The 26,112-nt window shown below is 42.7% G+C and overlaps 1 protein-coding gene across 1 annotated transcript in view; it reads left to right on the forward strand.

Annotated features, from left to right (window-relative positions):
- The first annotated feature begins 17,748 nt into the window (after positions 1–17,748).
- rtn4rl1 (reticulon 4 receptor-like 1) overlaps positions 17,749–26,112 on the forward strand; it is a 120,334-nt gene continuing 111,970 nt past the window's right edge. The window contains 1 exon segment of the mRNA NM_001079052.1: positions 17,749–18,306. Within this exon segment, the coding sequence (NP_001072520.1) occupies positions 18,294–18,306 (13 nt within the window). The 5' untranslated portion in view covers positions 17,749–18,293.

Below are 26,112 nucleotides of genomic sequence, written 5' to 3' on the forward strand. Positions count from 1 at the left end.
TGTTACGAGCTAAAGGGGACCGTGGATGCTCCAAATGGGACTTGAACTGAATAAGTCAGAAATCCAATGCTATAGAGGGGGTATAACAGGGTTAAACCTGTGATGGCTTGCTCTCCCATGGCTGCCGTTAAAAGGTCATCTTCTATGGCTTCTGTTTTTCTCATATTGGTAGTGCCCAGCAGAGCACTAAATGTGTACAAACCAGATTAGAATGAAATTATTGCTGCATTCTGAACATAGGAACGTGGAATTAAGTTAGCTTGTTCAGATCAGCAATGTGTGCCCTGTATGCACCTTTCTGGAATACAGAAATTATTTATCACAGCCGTCCAGATGCAAAATTGTGGGCAGTTATGTAAAAGCCTCACCAATTACAAGCAAAATATACTTTGTTTTAAATGTTATTTTATCTTCGCCCCTTCTCACAAATGAATGCATTGCCGATGTATGTTACACAGAGATTACATAATGTTCCTCTTTTATACTCATAATGAAACAATCGGGCCCCATATTTTAGACTGAAGCCAACGATGGATGCCTGCACATTCCCTAGAAATATCACAACGGGATAATATTTCTAAAATTCGCCTGGCCGGTTATTTTTATCAGCAGGAGGCCATACCTACGTGGGTTTTACTAGAATCATTAAAATGCATCAGGGCGCTTTAGTTGGTCCAGCTGCTACCTTGCTTTAATTCTCGTCTGTGTGAGCCACTTAACGAGAAATACAGGACCACATTTTAATAAAATCTAAGTGAAAACAAAAACACTAATCACAGTTGGTTTTGTTTATTCTCTTCTGAGCCACCAGTTTGTCTGACTGTGTGAATGTTGGGATGCGCTTACTGCCTACAAGCCAGATCTTACCTGCACCACTACAAACACATGGACCCAAGGAATAGTGATCCCAATGGGAGCCTTACCATTACATCCCTTGGGCTCCAGCAGTGATCCCCAACCACAAGCTTGTAAGCAACATGTTGTTCACCAATCCATTGAATTATTGTTGAATGTGGCTCAAGGGTAAACAAGGATGGGGACCCCCGGGGCTACAGCATGCAAGATGCTTTGCTTTTATTAGCAGTTCTGTCCTGACTGGGCAGTAACTGTTAACTACAAATATATCTTATTAGGGCAGGACTGGGCCAGTGAGACATTAGCAAAAAAAAAACAGGTGGGACTTGCCAACCCAGACCCACTCCCAGCTTGACACTATAGGTACTGCTGCATCTGCATGTGGAGGACTACATGGCAGCCCTAGTGGGTCCTGGACCCCCCCAGTCTGACCTTGTATCTAATTGTTTTTCATGGGGCAAGTAGTCTAGTATGGGAATTCTAGTCAATGATTACTTTCAGGTGCTTTGACCACCACATTTTTAGCTGGCCAAAAACTAGGTGCCAAAGCCATTGAAACTGCCCCATGGCTGAGGCTTGTGCTGAAACAAATTAGTTGGTTTAAATGGGCAGCATGGTGTCTCAGTGAGTAGTCCTTCTGTCTACCAGTGCTGAGTTTAATTATCTAAAGGGACTTTGTATGTTTTCTAAGTATCTGGTGGGTTTTATCTGGGATCTCCGGTTTCTCCCACACTCCAAAAACATACAGACAAGTGGCTACTCATAAAACCTACCATTGTGAATGTGATAGGGACCTTTGATTGTAAGCTCCACTGGGACAGGGACTAATGGGAATGATAAACAATCTCTGTAAATAGCAGATAATAGAAAAAAAAATGCTTCTATTCTTCTTTAATGATGAAAGTTTATGTTCTTGGAGTGATATAAAGACCAGGACTGCAGCGTGCTTCCCCAATGTGACTGCACGCTGTATTTCACAGTAAAGTACTGTTATATGTCAGCTTCATTCTGAACCAAATCGCCTTTTGATATATTGTTTGTGACTTTTTCATGGAAAAATCCATAATGTGCTAATTGTTTTACTGCGCAAGTCCTTTGTTTAAACCTGGAAAGACTTAAGTATCCTTCTGTGAACCTAGGTTAAGTGGTTTCTGTGGTTTAACCCTTGCAAACCTCTTGGCCTGGGTGGTTTAAATACCGTTATATGATTTGACAGTCTCCACTGTTTTGAATGAAAAGTGTAAACTGAGAGTTGCAGAGTATCAAAAATATGTGTAATGAATGTCCAGAGGTTTAATTAATTATTAATCTGCATTAATAACTGGGAAATATGCAGCAGAACCAGTGCACTTTAAAGTAAAAACTGGTAGACCCCATGGTGCCAGATGTGTCAATGAAAGCTCTCTGTATGTATGTAACACTATGGATGCAGTAGCATAACTACAAAGGAAGCAGATCCCTGTAGGTCCTGGCCTGGGTGTGCTTCCTCTGTGGGGGGGGCTATAGGTGACCAACCAATTTGCTGGGGGGTGGGCAAAGTCATGTCACTGTGTAAAGGAGCCCATGCACTAAAAGATCTGCTTGTATGGCAAGGTCACCAAATAAGTGGATCTTTCCCTGATGTTCCCACCTTGAGATGGGTAATATTAGATTGATCCAATCATTTGGCCAGAAGGCCAAACAATCGAAGGATGTAGGCTGTCGGGGGAAACAGCCGCATTAACAATCTGAAATGCTCCTCACCCCAATGGGATTTTTTAACCTGCCTGATTACCATTTGGTGGATATTCAGGTAGATATTGGGTGGGTAGGTCTGTCTGAGGACCCCATACACAAGAGATTAGCTGCTGACGTATGTATGTCTATATGTCAGGAAGCGCACCCTCAATTGCATTCATTTGGACACATCTTACACTGGAATTGTGGGTAAAAAACAGAGCGAACTTGCACGAGTGTTCATTAATAAACCCTTATATTTCTTATAAGACTACTAAAATCCTCTTCTGCAGAACAATATCTCAGAACTATCTTCATTGCAAAAATCTGCCTGTTTCCTAAGTCTCCGGAGATCTCCAGCACATTGTCCTCATTCACCTATCCCTTCACAGGTACATGTTGATATATTTTGCAGAAACTATTCATAGCTCCCAGACTCAGCTTATTTTGACCCTTATCTCCTGGAACAAACATTGCTAATAAATCCTATTTACTTGCACCACACAAGCTGCCATTTCTGTGTTGCAATCATTTGTCAGTAACTAGGGAAGCAACAGAAAGAAAACAAGGTATTAATTAGCCATGTGCTAAGCTGCATTCCTAGGTGTATTTGCAGTTAGAAGGCTCAAGCTAATCTGAATTCCTTTTGGGATAACAGAGGCTACATAAATATATAGGTTTAAAAGCAAAGCAGCACAACCTCAGTTATTTGCATTTTGTAACACATTACACTGGCCTGAACCTCTAAACATATTTAGAACAATTTTACCAGGTGACTTTAGCCATTAGTCTATCAAAACTATCCCAAACTTGGCACAACAAATTAAGGATTAACTCTTTGATCTGTACCTTTGCTGTGTTCTAGAATGGACCTCAATGGCTCTCGTTGCAACAACTACAAAATGAAGGGCAGAGACCTGTATTTGCCTGATTAATACATTGCTGCCTGTGTTTAGCAGCACTGTATTCATTAAGGGTGAGAGAGGAAGGAATGTAGCTGTCCCAACTCCCAGCCCTAACTTCCACATCATTTAGGGGCATATTTATTATGCTGTGCAAAAAACGGCGAGAAATTTGCCACACATCGCCAGGCTTCGCCCGTGTAAAAACGGCATAAAACCGGCATAAAATTGGCGTAATTTTTTACACCGGAACTTATGGAAAATAACGGCGTAATATCGTTTCCATTTATTTTACACAGCTTTTTAAATACGCCCCCATGACTCTCACTTTTGAGGTGCAGAGCTAGACCATGGATCCAAGTCATTTCATGGAGTTACTGTAGATCTCAAATACAAGTGCTTCCTAAATGAACACTAAGGGGCATGCTTTTGTCCCCAGTAGTTCACTTGCATTTGTGTTAGGGTGTCTGTAATGGCCCTCAAAATGTACCAATAGGAACACACACACAGGCTACTTAGATCACAACTGCTACATCCCAATATCCTTGGAAAATTAGAGATACTTTATATGATATAAATCTGTTGTTTTCATTCTGGGGATATTGTTTTTCTTTAACTGGCTTGTTTTCATGTCATTTCATGAATTCTGTTTATCATATTTATCATAACGTGTAAAATGTCACACTGTATTGCCACACTGCTGAACAATCTTCCCCCATGCTTCACCACCCCATTTTAGTCCCACCATTGAGCCTATATCATTTGTGTGACAATATATAGTAACATAGCCAGAAACCAAGATGGGGCTTCAGTTTTTGGGGGTTGCTGTTTGACAGAAAGAAAGCAAAGAGCCACGTGACAAGCTAAAGTGATTGCGACTCCACATCTCCACACCTAAGAAGGAAAACTTACTACGGTTTAACCTTTTCAAAATGAAGTGCAAACATTACTCCACATTATTTAAGAGCGCACATTGCTGTCAGGCAGAAATAAAATTTGAATAGATCCTTAACAGCAATAGAAGAAAAAACATGTTCTACATCCCACTCTGCCATTTTGCATGAATCTATTACACTCCCAGTCACTAAGGAAAACTACAAGGGTCTGAGAAGCTGAAAGTGGAGGGATAATATTTTAGAAATGATAATAAAAAAAAATTATTTATTAGACAAGCACAATGGAGAGTGTGGTCATTCAGTAAAATTATCTCGCCACACCGCCAAACAGCACAATAACGCAACATTTTTACACTTTTGCTAATAAGTTAAAATGGAATAACTAACTTAAAGAAGAAAAAAGGTTAAACTATTAAGGGGTGTCTATAGGCTGGGCACCCCCATTGAAGCAAAACCTTGTAGTCTGGGCCATTTTCCATTACAATTGCACTTGCCAGGGTAATTTCTTTTAGCTGCGACACTGCCATATTTATTGCATTTGTCAAAAGTACTAGGGTGGAAAATGGATCAAACATCGTGCCCTTGACACCCCCCCCCCCCCCCCCACTATTTTATCCTTTAGTTCTCTTTCAAGCCAGAACTAGAAAATGTACAATGGTAATGCCTCTCACATTTATAATGCATAGTGCATATTCAACATTGTGGGTATCCACTAGCCTATCATGACATCAGATATAAAAAAGGTACACCCTAAAGAGCTGCTCAAGGCAGTGGCTACCTTGCTTTGTAGACACTCACCAGCACACCCAACCTTTCCAAAAGATAAATCTTGGTGCTTGGTCTGCTGGATAAACAGCCTCCCAATACTGAGATTTAATATAGGCAAGGATCAGCACAATTTATTTAGTGAAAAGCAATTTTTCAGGGGCATATCCCTTTGTCATGCAGGAGTTCTCTCCTCATGAAATTGCTCTGCTGTGCTGATTCTTGCCTATATTGACCAATAAGTGCTGCTCTCTGGCCTTGTACACAGGGAATTTCTGCCCTGAATGAACATTGCTTCTGGCTGCACTTTACCTGCAGTATTTCAAGTTTTTTAATCAGAAACTGAAGGGGCCTTGATATTATGAAATCGGTAGGTGCAAGTGCTTAATGTAAGCTGCTCTAATGGCACACTAAGTACCAAACAGGGCAGTGTAGTGGTGCAATGGTTAGCACTGCTGTCTTGCAACACTGAAAGTGATGTATCTACTGTAGACGCAGACCAGGGGCTGTAGGGGCCCTGGGGGTACAGGGGGCCCGGCATGGTTCTGTTTCTTCATTAGTTTCCTGAAATTTTATGCAGGTAGTTGTGGGTAACCTGTGACAGGAAAAGAACTACAGGTCACCCGTGATCCCCACCCATGCTAAATTGCAGAGGGGGTCCCGGAACTTATTTCTCACAGGGATGCCTGAACCCCCAAAGTTACACTAGAGGTCCTAGAATACTGCAAGGATTATTGTTTGTTTGTATTTTGTCCCCACGCTTCTGTAGATTTCCTCCAGTTTCCTCTTGCACTCCAAAATCATACAGGCAGCTTAGTGGCTCCTGATAAAACTGACCACAGTATGAATGTTATAGGGACCTTAGACGGTAAGCCAAAATGTCCCTAGTTATATTTAGAAGGAAGAATAAAAATAACATAAGTACCTTTTATAAGGACATATTTTTTGTGTGCATTATATATAATTAGTGATGAGCGAATCTGTTCCGTTTCGCCGAAAAATTCGTGAATCTTTCAAAAGATCCGGGAAATGGCGAAAAATTCGTGAAACGGCGAAAATGCGTGACAAAAAAAATTGACACCCGCAACTATTCTTTTGTCGCCTGCGGCTATTTTTTTTCGTGCGGCTATTATTTTGTCGCCCAAGGCTATTCTTTTGTCGCCCGCGGCTATTATTTTGTACCGCGGCTATTATTTCGTTGTGCGGCTATTCTTTTGACGCCCACAACTTTTTTGACGCTCATGACTATTCTTTTTTGATGCCGGCGACAATTTTTGGACGTGCGCCGAATTTTTCCACTGCAAATTTTTTCATCTGTTTCATGAAACAATCCACCAATGGCGAAACGCGGAAATTCGCCGCAAATCCATGCCTGGCGAAACATTTCACCCATCACTATATATAATCTATTTTTATCTCTTTTTTTGTTTTTCTTTCCAAAGGATTTACTCGTTCAGAACAAGAGGGCATTGAAATGCTTTGCCCTATAATGGGTTAATGACTCCAATAGAAAGAATATAAAATATGCATTGGTTCTGTGACTGGCACTGAAATGTGCAATGTGATAATGCTTTGATGCTTTGATGCTTTGCACTATTCTACAATTAAAGGTCAGTATGAGGGGGGACTCTGCTCCCCAGCTACCCAGCAGAAACAAGTGCAGCTCACTAAAATAAAGCAGTTATAAAGAAAATGCTGCTATTAGGGCCCTACAGATATTTATAAAATGCAGGGCTTGAAGAGCTTTTAGGTGCCTACTTCACATGCTCCACATATTCCAGAAGAAGGGACCTTGTAGCACTCACTTGTGTCATTAATCTACTGGAATCCCTGCCAGTGCTGAGATTTAAGGAGCAATTAAAGTCCTTGCACCGTATAATGATATCAGCATGTTTATGTACTTCCAGACATCCAGAATTAATATTTTTTTGCTAATGGGAATAGACTATGTTCTATCCATGTCCGGCATTGTCTTCTGCACTCGATGGATACAGTATGTGCGGTATAGTATTTGTACATGTGTGCTTTATAGAACTAATTAGTATGAAAGTCAGGTCCCCTTTAGGAGGCAGAGGCAGAGGAACTTTGAGATTAGAATGTGCTCAAGTGTGTCAAAGGAGTACAATCTAGTGGTTTCCAGGGGCCTCTTAGCATTCAAGAATCTTTTCAGTTACCTACTCATCTTCTCTCTCCCCTCTTCCCCATCATACTGCTCTCTCTTCTCTGTTTCTTCTTCCTCCCTTTATCCCCATTTCTCTCTAACATTTATTTTAGTTTCCTTCACCTTCTACTCTACACTTCCATTCTTCAACCTTGATATTTCTTTGCCTCTATTTTCCTTTCATCCCCTTCAGTTTTGTTTTGTCATTTCTTGTTTTCTCTCCCTCATCCTCTTACATTCTGTTATTTTTTCACTGTGTCTTTTTCTTTTCCTTTCCCCCATTTCCCCTTTCCATTCTTCTTTCTTACCCACCATTAATCTCTTTGTAATACTTTCTAAAAAAATTCTTTCTATTTCTATCTCCTATTACCCCCTATATTTTCTTCGCAGCTACCATGTTGGCTATATTGCTGCTGAAATTGATGTAGCTTTGGAATACCAAGAATGCTAATACATAAAAATGGAAATCATTAAGTGTCTAGAGGAACATATGGTACAGATGGACATACAGATGGTACATGCACATTTGTGGTGTAGTGTAATTAATGCATGATATGCTGTTAGTTCAGGATACTTTGCACTGTTGAACAGGAATGCTGGGAACCCACCAGGACACCATAGACACCCCTCTTTCACCAATTTTCTCCTATTTTCTTTCAATCCATTCTTCTCTTTCTCCTTCTATCTTCCTCATCACCTTCTATTTCACCTTTTCCATCCGTTTTTGTTCTAATCTGCACTTCACTTTCTCTTTTCAGTTACCCCTATCTCCTTCTCAGAAATGAGTTGCAGTTAAGCTGGGGTGACAGACGGTTGGATGCAGAGTAGAAGGAATTTCAACTTGGTTCAGTTTTATTGTAACTATTTGTCCTCAAGTATAGCCACAATGTAATAATGGCTTATATGTTTGCTTAGGTTCTGTATAATTCTGTCATTTGAATTCCTTATTGTTTCCATTTTAAGTGTGATAGCACACATGGATAGAAAGTTGGTGGGTAACACAATTGGACTATATATCAGCGTAAGGGCTTAGTAATTAAAGCTCAACTGTAGAAACGTGGGGTCCAGGTGCACATGCCCCAAACCTCCAGCCCCAGGAGATAAACCATACTTAGAATATATGGCAGGTACTTACACATCCCTTGGACAGGCATAAGTAAATTGAAAAAGCATATCAGATACAGAAAGCCTTATGACTATGACTAAGTGCACTATAGCAGAAATGCACAAGGCCTTAAACACAATTAGCTCAATCAAACATACAAAATCATCAGTGTACATTTACACCCCACTTTACACATTTGTTAACATCATTTGCTTAATGCATCTCTTTTCCCTTAAAGACTGATTGCAATTTTCCCCCATTGCTTGTCATGGGAACCGCATAAAAAACCAAAGTATCTTTAGATGATGATATTTTCAGGGACATCCCATTGGCAGCACTGGGAAAGGTGGGACTGGGGAAGATATCAGGCATCTTGATTCTATGTTTTGAGCCTAACATGATCACACAGTTTAGACTACACTGCAAACTTGCATTTGAAAGTGCTTATATATCAGTGATTGATTTTAATGTTTAATGGTTTGACTTTAATGTTACCTGTGATACAAAGGACAGACCTCAGCGCTAACTGCAAAGGAGTCACATACAGGTATGGGAACTGTTATCCAGAATATTCAGAATCTGGGGTTTTCCAGATAAGGGGTCTTTTCGTAATATATAAGGATTAAATATATCTTAGTTCGTATCAAGTACAAGGTACTATTTTATTATTACAGAGAAAAATAATTATTTGATTAAAATAGACTCTATGGGAGATGGCCTTCTTGTAATTTGGAGCTTTTGGGGTTTCTGGATAAAGGATCCCATACCTGTACTTGAATAACTGTAACAGGTGTTACTTACCACTCCCCAGTGCTGTATCTACTACATGAGCCTATGCCTGAGGGTGCAGCCCACAAGTACCTATATGCTCAATAGTAAAATATAAATCTCCAAAAAAATCTCTCTTAAAAAAATCTCCTAGCCTGCCATTGAATATTTATTGCTAAATATGATGGCAGACCTGAGGCCGGGGCCCCTGCTTCGCCAGCTATTGCCTCCGATTGGCTGTCTGTGCACAAATTGTGGAAGAAGGGGAAGGCTGAGGACCAGAGTTTAGGTCCGCACTGGATCTATATACAGTCCTGCCCTTACTGCTGCATACAGAGATAGGAACAACTCTTTGTACTCCTGTATTCCAGTAGAGTTTACTTCACAGTGGTCTGTGTGTCCCACAAGGAGCAAAAAGCATGGAGCTTTTCTTGCCCTGCTGTGAAAGATGAGCCCTAAAATAGGGATTAGGGAAAGTAGATAAGGTGCAGACATTTTAAAATAATACTTAAAAAAAATGACCTCACATGTAAAAATATGTTCTTGTTGCTCCAGTGAGTAACCCTAGCAACCAGACAGTGCAGTAAATGCTAGAGAATAGCAGAACTAAAAGGGAAATCATTTACAAACCACAAGAAATAAAAATAATAATTACCCCTGTGTACAACACAGTCAAATGTTATATAAATAGACCGTTTCCAGTTGCGGTTCCTCGCAGCGCAGCTCATATCGCATTAGTGTTGCATCGTTAGACCTAGATTGCACTTGTAAAAACATTGTGCTTCCTACCCTAACTCTGATACGCTGCACAGAAAGACACTGCCGGGTAGCTACGGAGGTTGCCAGGCAGGGCCCCAGGGCTCAATTTTCAAAGATGTTTAAAAAAAACAAAAAAAAAAACAGGTCAAATGTCATTTATGGCTGTCTACACACCAAGGATGAAGGATGATATGCCACAAAATTAAGACCTCAGCGCTCCATAAAAAAACGTTTTTCGGCAGCTAAGGATAGTAATTCATCAAATTTTGATGCGTATAAATCCTTTTCTGTTTTGCGTTACTGGACCTTTAAGAGAAGGTAACTAGGGCTAAAGAGGCGAGCAGCATGCAGGGGGAACCACAGACATATATTGCTTTGTCCCAATATGTAGATAGAGCTAAAATATAGCACACAGGTTTTGATGCACTAGCTTCTCACTGGCCAATGGGCAGATGTTACTGGCTACAATTTGATGTATTATTAAAGTATATAACTCATTTACTAACATTGGGCAAATTAGCCCCAGTGCAGTAACCCATAGGAGAGATCTACTTTCATATTTCTATGTACGTGCAGTAGAGGGGTTGAAGCTGAATATGGCTTCCCTGTCAAAGGCCTGTACTACACTATCCTCTTAATAGGGTTACCACCCTAAATTTGTAATACTGTACCAACAAATCCCTCCCTTCCCTGACCCGCAGTGCTAAAGGATTACTCCTAATAAGTACAGACCCACCTATACCCCCCCCATTTCCCCGCCCTGCAACATCATTGCCCTCCACATGTTACACCCCTGCTTACTCTCCGACCCTAAGGCCAGTATTATAAGAAAAAAAATTGACAACCCTACTTCTTAACAGTGCAATGCAGAATACGGTGCCTGCCTGAATATATTAGAAGAAGAGCAAATGGGCATTTTTCCCAAAATTAAACCTGATCTTAGGCTGAACCCCTGGCCACCACTGCTCCAAGCCTCCCCAAGGACCCAGTCCCATAGTTTGGGAACAGCTGTCATAATGTAACATCATGTGTGACCTGAACCAAGATGGGGGCAGAACAACACGCATGCCTTTGTGCTAGGCATGATCATGACTGAGCCGTGTTCCTTTTCCTATTACTCTTCTGTGAATAGATGATTTCAGCAAAATACTGAGAGGAAAATAATTGAGAATTTCCTCAGCCTTTTCTCGTTCTGACCTTGGTATGTAGAGACTAAAACAGTTGATACGGGGAAATAATCAGAATGATGAATATCTCACGGTGATGGTCGAAGCCAGATGGTGCTCAACTATGTTCTTTGATAGGTCCCAAACAGATCAGGTATTAATCTTAAGGACCCAGAAAGGGCAACAACACATCATTTCGACCTACACACTTGTACTCCAACAGCAATTAACGAAATTCTTGGCTTATGGCTAGTGATTAGCTCAGCTCAGGCCTATTCCAGGCAGCTGGATCCTTATTAACAGGTCCCCCTCTTCCTTTTGTGGTTTCTCTACCTGTCTGTGGCTTCTTGCTGCTGATGTTTCAGCTCTGGCTCCATATTGTGCTACAGTCACGCTTGGAATACATTTAACAGGAGCAGGGAGGTCACCTTAATTATTAAAGTCCTACATAGCCTCCCTGCCCCCCTGGCTCTGCTGCTCTGACAAAACGTTACAAATGGCAAAGCTTACTTCATGGGGTACAAACAGAGGTGGCCACCTGTGCCCCAACTCCTTGGGCCTCACAGCTGCAGCTGAAAGGAAAAGTAAAGTATAGAAAACTTATTGCTCCCCACCGATTCACCTCTTTTGAGTTGTGGCAGAAGGTGTGCAGGTTATGTATAATACTAAGACAAGATTTTTTTATTGGAAAAAAAAATATTGGCGGAGAGATTGTTTTATTTTTGATAAATACACTCCTAAAAATAGAGAGCTGTGAAATTCCCTTCTAACAACCAAAGGCAAACTTTATTATATGCCTCAATCTCCTAATTACTGGACCAAATTTGACTTATTTTTCAGCCTGGCCAGAAAATTGCCTACTCCTCCAGGTCTAATAGATTAATACATAACCTGTGTATTTGTTTTCCCATCCTCAGCTGTGAAGCTATACTGTCAACGTGCAAATGTGAATACTTCTTACACCTCTAATGAATATTTCAGTAGGAACCAACACTCTCCTACTTCTGCTTCTAAATCCCCCCCAGTCGCTTGATTTCTTGAGAAAACAGCTTTTTTTTACCCTTAGTCACATCTTTAAGCAAAAATGTGTTTAACAGTCAACAAAAATGCTATATACCAGGGCAAACACTCTACTTACTGATTTATATTTTCTCCTGATGCTTACAATCACAGGCGCTCCCAGCCTTATAGCCTCATGTATTTCTTATTACAGTGAAAAAAAAAGGAAGCGGACACAGGTCTCATGTTTAAACTCTGGGCAAATTTGCAAATGGGCAGCAATCCATTGCAACAGGGCAGTATTTGTATATAGGTACACGAGGGTCTGTACCTAGGGTGGCAGCCTTAGAGGGGTTGCCCCAGGCCCGGATTTGTGGCGAGGCCACAAAGGCCCGGGCCTAGGGCGGCACAAATTAGGGCGGCATGCCGCCCTGCTGCAACGAAATTTTGACATTTTGCTCCCATACGGAGCAATGGGGATTTCTCCCCACTGCTCTGTATGAGAGTTAAATGTCTGCGCATGCGCGCTTGCGTCGACGCGGCGCAGCACGGGGGGAGGGGGGTTTGTTCGCACATGCGCAGGGGGCGCGAATGGGGGGTGGCCTAGGGGCGGCTGAATTTGAAATCCGGCGCTGTGTGGCCCTCGGGTGCCTATATAATCCACAAAGTTTCAAAAATGGAAAAAATAAAACCCTTCCCAGCCACTGCAAGATCTACCAATGGAAATCCTGCTGCGGAGCTGGGGGCGTGTGGGGTCTTGTATATTTGCCTCCCATGATGTCACTTCTGCCTTCTGGGGGGCATACTTAGGTCCGGTGCCTAGGGTGGTTGAAAGCAAACATTTGGTTGGTTGCCATAGGTTACAGCCCAAGCTTATAAATAAGCCCTAAGGACTGATCTGTGGGCACTAGTTTTCCAGGACACTTATGGGGCCCCAGTACGGGACATGAATGTAAATGATATAAATGTATTGGGCTGGCAGTAACACAATAAGCAAAAACTGAACCTTTTCCTTCAAATCAGTACTAATATTTTTGACAAGTACTAGACAGGAATAGGGGGCACTCCGGGATTTCAGGTATAAAAGATTTTTGCAGAAGTTCACAAAAAATATAGTAAAATCAAAGTATATTTATTTAAAGCTAACACATGTAACAGCAGGCCTGCTGTTACATGTGTTAGCTTTAAATAAATATACTTTGATTTTACTATATTTTTTGTGAACTTCTGCAAAAATCTTTTATACCTGAAATCCCGGAGTGCCTGCCTATTGATGTTTTCGGTGTATCCATGATGATTCCCTCTGGCTGAAGGTCTGGGGCATGAGCACCTGGGCCCAACTGCACTATGGGTGAGATTTGATTCATACCCCCTTTCTTATGAGGCAATAATGTATCCCCCTTTTTTTCGTTACTAGACAGGAATAACTGGTTTAATGATATCAGATATAAGTTTTTACGAGCAGCAGATATACAGAATATTTCGTTGATTTATCTGCTCCACTGAATTAATTTTAAAGAGATACATATTTCTCGCAATCCCTTTGCACTTAGAGCTGTCGGTTTTGAAGTCATTTTCTGCAAATTTTGCAGAGGAGTCCATTCTCACTTATTCCCCCCATAGAGTTCAGACTCGTTACAGAGTCATTATAATGACCAATTATGGATTGAGAAAGCAAGAAATGTTTTGTATGGATTTTCTTGCTGAGTAAAACAAGCTCTTCCCTATGTCAGAGAGATATGTATTGGAAAAAGCAAAACAGCAATCTGCATTTTCCATGTTTAAAGATGACTACTAAGGAATGGCCAATTATTATTAACTTTTCAACTGGTCCTCATTTTTTGTTCTGTATAGAGTTATTTGCCTTCTTGTGACTCTTTCCAACTTTCAGGTGGGGGTCACTGACCCCAGCAGCAAGAAAACCTATTACTATCTAAACCTATTACTTTCTTTCTATGCAGACCATCTCCTATTCATATTCCATTCTCTCATTCAAGCCACTGCTTGATTGCTAGGGTAATTTAGACCCTAGCAACCAGATAGGTGCTGACTTTCCAAACTGGATAGTTGAACAAATAAATAATTTATAAACCACCAGGTAATAAATAATTAAAAATGAAGATCAGTTTGAATGTGTCTCATAATATCACTCTCTACATTATACTAAAAGTTTATTTTGAGGTGAACGACCCTTTAAAGGGCTCATGTATGTCTGAAAGTGCAATTTCAAGCACAATCTTCTGCATAAGTCAGTGACCCCAAAAACCAGATAGAATTTGAAATTGCATGCTGGGGAGAAAGGCAGAATAGTTCAGCGATTCCAAAAAAACAAACAAAAAGAATGTTTTTTTACCCACAATTCTGTGTTTTTCCTATTGCAGTTCAGGAGTCATTATTTCTGGTGCTCTGGTTTAAAATGATGTCTGCACGTGATTCTTTATGCTGGGCTAATAAGCACAAGCTCAAGGGTTCCTCAGTGTCAATAGGCGGGATGGGTGCACCATACAAGGAGCGGCATTAGACAAAAGTACCTTTAATGAATGGCTTCAATTTGTGCAACAACTGCATCAACCTTTGCGCAACTGCCCTATAATAATGTGACCAGATCACCTGAACATTCAGGGACACATCTAATAAATACATGCTGCAGGGCAATAGTGACGGCATTCAAATTAAACTGCAATTAGTTCAGCCCTGCTAGCTGGAGCTTCTATGCATGTCCCTAAATTTTCAAGTGATCTGGTCACTCCACCCTATAATGTTACTTCCAGGTACCTTATTATCTGTGGTTTTATCTTGAATAATTGAAATGGAAGTATGGTCTTAAATGTAACTGTGTACATTAACTCCTACATACCCTGCAGGCCCAGACTGGCAATCTGTGGATTCTAGCAAATGCCAGAGGGGCTGCTATAAGATGCCATAGGCAGTCACTGTTTAGTGAGCTGGTGGGGGCTGTTTAGGCCTCAGCTTTCTTGAAATGCCAGGGTCTATTTTGAATCCCAGTCCAGGACCTGATACCCGGTGACATGTAAGGAGCTATGTGCTCAAGCTGTACATCTGTACATAGTGAGTGCAAGCTATGCTGAATTCCCACATTTATTCTGTGTCTGATTTGTATGTAAAACCTCTTATCAAGGACATGTACTCTTACTAAAGTTTCCAATAAATACTGCACATAAAACTGACTTCTACATTCAGCAAATAAAGTAATTCCACCATGTTTAGAAATGAAAAACCCCACAGAAATGAATGGAATGTTTTCATTTGCTGCCACTCTGACTCTCTCTATTTCTCGCATAATTATTTAATATCCATCCATCTATAGAAAGAGCCTCATACCTGGGTACAAATGCAATGCAGACTTAGAATCTTACCTTTAACAGAGATTTGAGCAGCTATTACAGCATCTTTTCCCCCTCTTTTCATCTCTGTAGAAACAGCTTTGGTGATGGGGTTAGACTATAGGAGGCCAATTGAACACACATTTTAACAAATGCATTCACTTGTTGGTCTTTGATACTTGGGAACCATGTTGCTTAGTGTAGAGTCCTGCAGCGGGTCGGGTGGGTGTGGGTTACACACAAGAAATGCGGGTACCCTACAGGTGGTTGGTGGAATTTTCGGATGCAGGTATAGATGCGGGTGGTCAGGGGGTTGTGGCTAAATCAGTTGCTGTCTTTGTAGTGGGTCCAAGCAGGTAAAAATGCAGGTTGAGGGTCTGGATTGCAGACTGCGGGTTCAGGTTGGGTTTTAAAAATTGGTTTTGCCTGGTAGCTTAGGTAAGCCTCAGTAACTTATTATCATATGAGAATCCAATTTCAAAGGTAGTGCAGAGCACAAGTGCAGTAACTAGTAGCAGCCAGTCAGAAGTTGGCATTAATCAGCCCAGTGTAGTTAGATCAGTAAATGCAAATATCTGACTGGTTGTTTCTAGAGTTACAGAACTGGTCAGAAATGTGAGCCAATAACCTGCTTGCACTGGGCCCCCTAGGGCCCTTTAGAGAACCCTGCATCCAGAACCTACTTTCACAGCAATTAGATGAAGACTGTGCCAAATGGAGGATGTATAGGCTTATGATGAAAATAAGAAAGGGCTGATAGGAATAGTTCAAGACATTGGGATCTTCCAAAATTCCAGCAAAATGGCCTGGACCACCCCTGAGCAAGACAATTATTTATTCACAAAAAAAATTATTGGTAAATACATGTTTACTCATTCTGGCAAGGTGCAAAGTGTCATGTTTTTGCACTTAGTGCCATGTACATGTGGATAGGTGGCACTTGCAAAGGGCAGGGGCTTACCTTGGAATAGCCTCAAATTGTGCATCATTCTGTGCAAGACTGGAGCATCAGTATATGCCCCCCTTCATGCTCAATGACTTGAACCTGCTCAATTGGCAAATGAGGCAGATCGTTACCTTTTCAATTAAAGCCACTAGTCAATGTGGCACAGACACTACTATCTGCAGTAGACAGTGCTGTCTTTAGTGGTGCCGCAGCCTGGGGGTAAAGTAACATCCCTTGATGGCCTTCAGCTATCCATAGTTCCTGGGAATTTCAGCTCAATAACCGGTGGAAACTCAGGGTCAGGGTGTAACTACAGAGGAAGCAGACTCTGCGGTTGCAGAAGGGCTCAGGAGTATAGAGGGCCCAGTAAGGCTCTAGTTAATGAGTAATTTCAATATATCTTAGTAGAATGCTCAATTTGGGCCCAAAATCGAATTTGCTGTTTGACCCAATAACAACGAGTTACACTGTGGTTTAGGATTACACTGTCTCAATACAAAATCTTAGCATCACCATTTTACCATATTAAAAGCACTATCCCACATTTGCCTTTCTGCCCAGAAATGAGATAAATATATGGGACATAACTGATTTTTTTTTTTTTTACTTCTACGCAGATCTACCACACCCCATGGCCTGTGTTGGCTTCTTCTGCTTAGAACTTCCTAAAGACATAACTGGCAGCTGAAATTCTCAGCCCGAGTCCAATAGCTGTCATGGAATATACTCACTAAGAGTTGTGGCAGGAGCATGCAGCAGAGGCAGATGGGTCATAGATAGATAGTGCTGGTGTGAGAGTACAAAGTGAAGCCTGGGCAGAAGTGGGGCAAGCCTAGCATAGGAAGGGCAGAAACCTGAATTCACTTTGGCATCTATCCTTCTCCAATAGGAGCAGGCACAGATCCGCTTGACTGGAACTCTCAGTCAGTAACAAAGCACAGAAAGAGAGAGAGAGAGAGAACAGGAGAGGGAGAGAAACACCTTAAGAGGCAGCAGCAACATCACATGGCAGCTGAGAGCAGCCTGCTCTGGGAATAAGATGGTATTTTTGAACTCTGCAAGCAAAAAGCGCTTTCATAAATTTTATATGGGAGGCGTTTTATGAGAGAGGGGAGGAAGACAGGAGAAAGAGAGAAAGGGAGAGAAAGGGAAGGAGAGAGGCAGAGGAAAAGAGAGTAAAAAGGGAGGATAGAGAGAAGCCAAAGAAGAGCCAGAGTGAAAGAATAGTACATAAAGGGGACGCTAGGTAGGAAGAAACAGTGAGAGAGGTGTAGAGGGAGGAAAAGAGGAGAGGGGGTGGAGAGAGAGAGGGAGGGAGATAGAAGAGAGAAAGAGAGAGCCTGACATCCTCACATTGAGAGAGGCTGGGGAACAGAGAAGAGTCTATTCTTATCTCTGACTGTCTCTGGCAGTCTCTTGGACCTGGCACATCTCCCTGGTGACAAGGGGGGCTCCATGACTCTCCTTAGGCTCCATTCCCCCAGCAGTAGGGGGGTGGAGAGGTGTCAACTGATCTCAGCCAAAAAAGGGGGCGTCTTCCCCCCCTAAATAGCTTGGGGAGCTAGAGACAGAGAGAAGTGGGAGAGGCAGAGAAAGAGAGAGACTGGATACTGAGAGACAGAGCCGGGTCCCTGATTGATGCTCCAGGAGCCGGGGAAGGAGCGCTGGGACCCCCAACCTTCTCATTCCAACAGCACTCATTGGAGGAGAGTGATCCAGAGGAACCGGTACAGCACTGCCCACATTACTGCTGCCGATCCCGGGATTGAGTCTTTCTACGGGACACTTGGGCAGAGGAGAGCGCTGGGTAGGACTCCGGGGTCTATCGCTTCCCTGTCGGATTAATACACTGTAACCCGCGGAGTTGCCCCCAGGACCAACAGTGCCTCCCGGATGCGCACAGGTGGCACCATGCAGCTCTCAGGTAGGACCCAGTGCGGAACCCGGTGCGGAACCCGGTGCGGAACCGCTCACCTGGATGTTGCGCAGGAGTTTAGGAACGCATAACAGAAATACCTAGCCCCTAACCGTAACTTCCAGCTTCGCTAGACTCTCTAGCCGAGCATGCCGGGAAGTGTAGTTTGGCAAGTGCTGAAATTCCAATTTTGCGCTCTATCGCGCTGTGCTGCTCATACTAAATTCTATATAGACATACATAGGAATTCTCATCGATTTTCATAAAAAGCAGGCAAGGATTGTGTGGTCCCTGGGCCATAGGGAAAGGTTATATGGGGATGATTAACCCCCCATGTACCGGCAGCCAAATACGAGCGCACTGACATTCTCTGACTTACTGCCCCCTGCACAGCAGCCAAAGAGTTCATTACTACAGGGTCAGTGTCCTTCCCTTGTCTGGGAGCTTTCTGCCCTAATATTCTCTACTCTGTGGGCACTACGGACACTATTGGCTCTTGGATAGAAAGATAATGGATTGATGGATATTAGGAAGCTATATAATAGGCAGACAGACAGATAATTGCTAGATAGATAGGCATATTGATAAGATGCAGGCAGATCAATAGCAGGTAGATATATAATTGGCAGACAAATACTAGGACAATAAAGCATGTCTGTTTGTGTCCATCTTCTGCTTAGACCTACATTGCATCTAATTGAATTCATCCGTTTAACATGAAGAGGAACCTTGTGGTGCTAAAAATCTCTCATTCTAGATAGGAACATGTATGGACAGAGACAGACAAATAGATGATAGGTAGAGGATAGATCTATAGATAGATAGATTTATTTTGTTATGAGACTTCTCTTTTCGGTGCTTGACAATGTGTAAACATGAATGTGTTAGATACAGCAGAGCTAACACTTCTCTTCTATGTGATATAATGTGGATTGGATCTGTAGCCATCTCTATATAAGGCTCCCTGTGCCATTTATTTTATTTTTGTACTCAATTTTTATTCCCAAGTCACTTTGGTGCTGGGATGGGCAACCTGCAGTACTCCAGGTGTTGTTAAACAGCCCTTAGCACCCCTAGACATGTAGGAAATAGGAGCCACAGCAAGCTCCGAAGGGCCAGAGCTGCTTTAGTGGCTGTTTTAGTGAAACCTGAGCTCCATCTCTCCCAGAACCCCCACCTTGCTGCCCCTGAACCCCTGTCTCTGCCTGTTGCCCTAGCTGTGTTTTTGTTGCCCTATGTTTATTTATAGCGGCCATGCCTTTGCAGTGAGGGAGGGACTGCCAGTAGATAACATCCTGTGTGTAGAACTCTACCTGTTTGTGTGGCATCACCTGGCTGCCTAGCACTGAGCCCCTGCCCGCTGCTGCCGCTTGCTATTCATATGTGTTCCACTCTTGCCTCTCGGCAAACACAAACTGAACATGTCAGCTGTTATTTCTAACTAAAGCCCAAGCAATTTAAGTGCTACTTCTGCGCCGCTAGCACATACTTATTGAAACCCACATACTTTCCATCCACCTCAGCCCATTGCCAGGGAAATAGGTAACAGCCTATGTACAGCTTCTCTCCAAGCAAATATATTATTCCTTTGCTCAACGTGTCATGTGCCTTTAATGTGACTATGTAAGATATTCGTATAATTCGCTTGTTTGCACTGCAGCTGGAATTCATGTATATTTTATGCAGAACAATTCGTATTTCCTAAGCGTTGATACGTTTGCCCTGATCCTGGCTTTCTAATGACTTCTGAATGTGCCAAATAAGCTGGTACCCAGTAAACTTCAGCAGCAAGTTGGTGCCGCCAGGCAGGTTGGGTTTAGTTGGCCCGGATGGGGGGTGAGAGGATTAGGCATAAACACATTATCATTGTAAAGAAAAGTCAAATAGGAGAAAACAGATGGTGATGTAATTCCCTAAGGGAGAGGAAACATTACAGATTAGCATGGATCACATCAGCAGGTTATTAAAGGTGTAAGAAACACACTGCTTCTTTGAAGAAAAGGATCGGGGAGTGGTGAGGAGCAAGCGTCTCCTGAAGACATCCCACTCAGACCTGTCTGTGGCAAAGAGCAGCCAGTTTAACCTTTCCTATTCCAGACACATATGCCTAATCCTCAATGAATGTATTCACAGGGGGTCTACATGAAAAGGGAAGGTTTCTTTTTGGGGGGGTCTGACCTCAGAAATTGCCTGACTATAAAAGTCTTGGTGTTGGTCAGGTCAGAGCTGCTAATGCAGAATAACGCAGGACTTCTTTTGTTTTATGCCATTATAATGATTTAATTCATTATTTACCAGACACATCGATAATAGGCTTATGGGTAGATAATTATTTTAAGGAATTATGCTGAATTGGGGCTTTGCCCCTGTTTGTTAAGGTCCGGAGTAAATCAGTACGTGCCATTATTCCTAACAGTGCCCTTCCTAAAGGAGAATCATGCAGCACCCTGAGAAGTTAGGGGCACAGGCGGGTTTGCTGGTAGGTTTGTGCAGAGCACGACTGCAGGGTGGCTTTGTCTGGGTTGTGTCTCCATGGCTTTCTGTGAGGTGCTGCCTGTACACGCATTCACCGCCCAGGAACAGGTGTTTCCCCTTTGCTCTGGATGAAATTGTTGTGAAGGCAGAACCTTATAATAGGTTGGTGGAAAAAAAGTCTAGAATTCTCTTGGGGAACACAAGGATCCAGCAGCCTAATATAAAGTGCGAAGGAGCGAGATTCTCTCAACATTTGTTATGCAAGGACTTGGGCCCCCATAATGCACATTCTGTATAGTAATCTATACGTTACTTAGAAAGTGCATCAATGTACAGTAAAGGAAGAGTGTGCATTCTCAGCTCCATACTGACATTTTACTTTCCATGCCTACAGCAAGCCTCTACCTCTCACTGATGCTCTCTCTTTTCATTGTCCTTGGAGAGTGTTCAAGGGCGTTAGGCAAATGAACCCTTGAAAGGTTCTATTGATGTGGACTTGGATACTATAATGCAAGTTAACATGTTCTACTCGTGGCCCAGGCAGCAGCTCCCTTTTTTCTAATGCCCCATATGATGAATCTGTGCAGCCAGTGTGTTTTGGTCATGTAACCAATGTCTTTAGTACTCACAACTGCTGTGATTATTGGAATACCTGTCAACTAATCCATGCAGAGCTCCTAGGAGGTTTTAAATGGAGCCCCTTTTTTTCCTTTTGCTGACCAGTTATTGGCTTTTGTACAACACCTATACACATGTTGGGCTGTAGATCTATAACAGCTATTGTCTCCTTTTCTAGGTATGAAGAGGCAGGTGTGTATTGTGCTGAGTGTACAGCAAGTGCAACAAGCCCTCGAGTAGCTGGGAATCAGCTGTGTGTAGTCTGCTCTTGTCATTGTACCCATATTACCCATAAAGCTCCAAACTACAGGAAGGATCTCCCATAGATTCTATTTTAATCAATTACAATTTTTATAAATATGTAATAAAAAAACAGTACCTTGTACTTGACCCTAGTTAAGCTGCATGAATCCATATTGGCAGCAAAACAATCCAATTGGGTTTATTTAATGTTTAAATTATTTTAAGTAGGCTTAAGGTATGGTGATCCAATATATGGAAAGATCCCTTATCAGGAAAACCCAAGCTACCAAGTATTCTTCATAATAATTTCTGTATCTATAAATATCTTTATAATATAGAGTCCTTTCTATCTGATGCTTCCAGAAACACTTATATATCTGCCCCCACTATCTATGATTTGACACACATCTTTAAACTGAGTTACGTATTATTTTTTTAGGGGTTTTTTTTGGGTTCCTTTATTCTCTAGTTACCCAGCAATGACTTTAAGCTTTGGGAGTGGTAAAAAGTCAGAAGTTCCTTTTTAATGAGGGATTTTTTGTACATTTACTGTAAGTTGTTAAATGGCTGAATCAAGCCAAATCACGGCAACGTACAATAATTTCTATGTACCCCATTATAGGAGGTTATATGCATTTGTTCCAAGTATGCAGCAGCAGTAACTGCATTTCTGCATTGGGTGCTGGGAGGCAGTGCTTCCCTATCTGTCCCTTATCATTTATTTTTTAGAGCTGCCTTTTGTCCAAGCTGATGTATTATTGCCTTTATAATAATGTTTTCCTGAGGTACAGCTCGAGAGATGAAGCATAAATAATACTCAGAGAGTGTGGGAGAGCGTGGGAGAAAGTGAACATTTGGCTTTGTAGGAACAAATCTTAATTATTTTCATGTAGTCCAGGGACAGGAATAGAGAATTTGATGTGTGGTTGTTGGGAGCTTCTTAGGAACATCTCACCATTGGCCACAGAGATATCAAAAATTATGTCTCACAGTGGCAGGGGTGCAATTTGGCCACCCTTCACATTGATCTTAGTTCTTTTCCCTTAGCCAAGAGCTTATCACTGATTGGTTGCTATGGGTTAGTGCTCAGGTGCAGATTTTCCCAGTCTTGGACCATGAGCCCTGATTTCTTTAAAATCAGATTCCTAGCTCTTTAGCACCACTCTCACTACCACCTTCCCTACTATACCCACTAATCCACAGCCACAGTCCTTTCCCAGAGGCTATAAACCCCAGTGCTACTATAGGGACCAAAGTCTCGCTACTATACCTGTTATCCCACAGCCACAGTCCCTTCCCAGAGACTATTATCCCCCCCACTGCTACTATAGGCACCATCTCTCCCTACTATACCTGCTATCCCAAAGCCACAGTCCCTTCCCAGAGGCTATTATCCCCCCACTGCTACTATAGGCACCATCTCTCCCTACTATACCTGCTATCCCACAGCCCCAGTCCCTTCCCAGAGGCTATTATCCCCCCACTGCTACTATAGGCACCATCTCTCCCTACTATACCTGCTATCCCACAGCCACAGTCCCTTCCCAGAGGCTATTATCCCCACTACTACTATAGGCACCATCTCTCCCTACTATACCTGCTATCCCACAGCCACAGTCCCTTCCCAGAGGCTATTATCCCCCCCCCCCACTGCTACTATAGGCACCATCTCTCCCTACTATACCTGCTATCCCACAGCCACAGTCCCTTCCCAGAGGCTATTATCCCCCCCCCCCACTGCTACTATAGGCACCATCTCTCCCTACTATACCTGCTATCCCACAGCCACAGTCCCTTCCCAGAGGCTATTATCCCCCCCCCCCCACTGCTACTATAGGCACCATCTCTCCCTACTATACCTGCTATCCCACAGCCAGAGTCCCTTCCCAGAGGCTATTATCCCACTGCTACTATAGGCACAATCTCTCCCTACTATACCTGCTATCCCACAGCCACAGTCCCTTCCCAGAGGCTATTATCCCCCCACTGCTACTATAGGCACCATCTCTCCCTACTATCCCTGCTATCTCACAGCCACAGTCCCTTCCCAGAGGCTATTATCCCCCCACTGCTACTATAGGCACCATCTCTCCCTACTATACCTGCTATCCCACAGACACAGTTCCTTCCCAGAGGCTATCATCCCCCCCTGCTACTATAGGCACCATCTCTCCCTACTATACCTGCTATCCCACAGCCCCAGTCCCTTCCCAGAGGCTATTATCCCACTGCTACTATAGGCACCATCTCTCCCTACTATACCTGCTATCCCACAGCCACAGTCCCTTCCCAGAGGCTATTATCCCCACTGCTACTATAGGCACCATCTCTCCCTACTATATCTGCTATCCCACAGCAACAGTCCCTTCCCAGAGGCTATTATAGCTAGCTAGAAGATTACCACCTTAAGGATCCAAATACAAAAATACCAGTACCTTGTAGCTACACTGGTAGTTTCCATGGAATTGTTGATTGCATGTACAAGCTAATCCAACTGCTTGCATGCATGCCCTACAAATTGCAGCCAATACCACCTACTGAAGTTGGAATGTGATTTATTAGTGTGCATTAGCATCCTATCTGGCCAGTTAGAACAAAATTGTCATATTCTGATCTGATAGATCTAATCAAATGCAACTGCACGTTCACTAATGAAATCTGATAGAAGTCGGTGGACGCAAGGAATCAGATCCGCTTTGCCATTCAAATAGTTGACAGCAATAGCTCTGTTGATGTGAGCTACATTTGTAGAAAAAAAAAAAACTGCAGTCACAGAATACTGGCCATTTATCTGAAAAAACCTGTACTATTTATAGAAATGTATCAGTAAATTTTCCTTATTTGCTTTTAGCTGTAAATCTGGGGATAAACCTGTGCAGCTGCACTATACATCCTGGGGGGCGGACAAAGCAGTCACAGAGCCGTTGTGTGCCTGTAATTGAGTAATTTACATTCCCCCCTAAATCTGTTAAAAAATACACAAAGCCAGAGAGAGTAAATCAATCTGGGCCAGTTTCTAGTAATGCAGTAACTCTCTGTGGTGCCTGCTGGGACCGACTTGCCTCGGGCTGGTTTACCCCTATTGGCCCCTTCCCCAATAGAATTGGGTTAATGAGGATAAGAGATGCTGGGCTGGGATTAGAGAAGGGGGGCACTATCGGTGCAGGAATGGGGAGCCCTTACTATGAACTCTGGCTCTTAAACCTTGGGCTGTCAGGGGATGCTGGAAGTTGTATTTAACATATATAATAGCCAAGGTATCCTTTTAAGGCTGCTTGTTCATTCTTTTCATTCCCTGATAAAGATCCCCTCCTCCTTCTATATACTAAAAATAAAAACAATTTAGTTCTGAGGGTGCGTTGGATACAGAAACTTTGTGAGGCATTAGAGACTTGCATGACAAAAGCCAACGTGAGGCCTCTGGGCAAATTCTAAGTCTTAAAGTTGTATCTAGTTAAGCACTGAGTGCCAGCCGGGCTTTGTTAAGTGGCAGCATTATTAATTATTTAAAATCTTGTAGCTGTCTTTCATTAGGATTTATCTGTACATCAACCACAAAATCAGTCAAACACACTCATTTATAAGTTAATGCAAGCTCTGAATAATTCAGTGAGAGTTAGATCAGGGCTGGGTTGCACTCTCTCTCGCCACACTGTCTCTCCTCAGGGTTTAATGGTTCCCAGTAAATGGTGTGCATGTGAGGAGGGGGAATTCTGCTTGAGATATTGCTGCGGTTCCAGGCTTCGTTGGACCGGGACACTAGTTATGATGCTAGAAATGAGTTGGCAAACAGAGCAGAGTTGAAGCAGCAAAATTCAGAAAACACAAAGTGCAGAGGAGATAGGGCTGGTGCAGAATCCAGGGGGGTAATGAAATAGAGAACAAGAGCAAAAGGAAGGGGATGAATTTGAGAAGTGTGCATATATGAGTGGGGCAAATAAATAAGAAAGCGGACAAGGGTATATTTAGTGGTTTCAGGACCCAAACAAAAACAAAAACATTTCCTTTCCCAGAGGCAATTAACCTACTGTTACTATAATCACCATCTCTCCCTACTATACCTGCTATCCCACAGCCCCAGTCCCTTCCCAGTGGCTATTATCCCCCCACTGCTACTATAGGCACCATCTCTCCCTACTATACCTGCTACCCCACAGCCACAGTCCCTTCCCAGAGGCTATTATCCCACTGCTACTATAGGCACCATCTCTCCCTACTATACCTGCTATCCCACAGCCACAGTCCCTTCCCAGAGGCTATTATCCCACTGCTACTATAAGCACCATCTCTCCCTACTATACCTGCTATCCCACAGCCACAGTCCCTTCCCAGAGGCTATTATCCCACTGCTACTATAAGCACAATCTCTCCCTACTATACCTGCTATCCCACAGCCACAGTCCCTTCCCAGAGGCTATTATCCCACTGCTACTATAGGCACAATCTCTCCCTACTATACCTGCTATCCCACAGCCACAG

This window comes from Xenopus tropicalis, chromosome 2 (genome assembly GCF_000004195.4).
Source record: "Xenopus tropicalis strain Nigerian chromosome 2, UCB_Xtro_10.0, whole genome shotgun sequence".
NCBI classification, from domain to species: Eukaryota; Metazoa; Chordata; class Amphibia; order Anura; family Pipidae; genus Xenopus; species Xenopus tropicalis.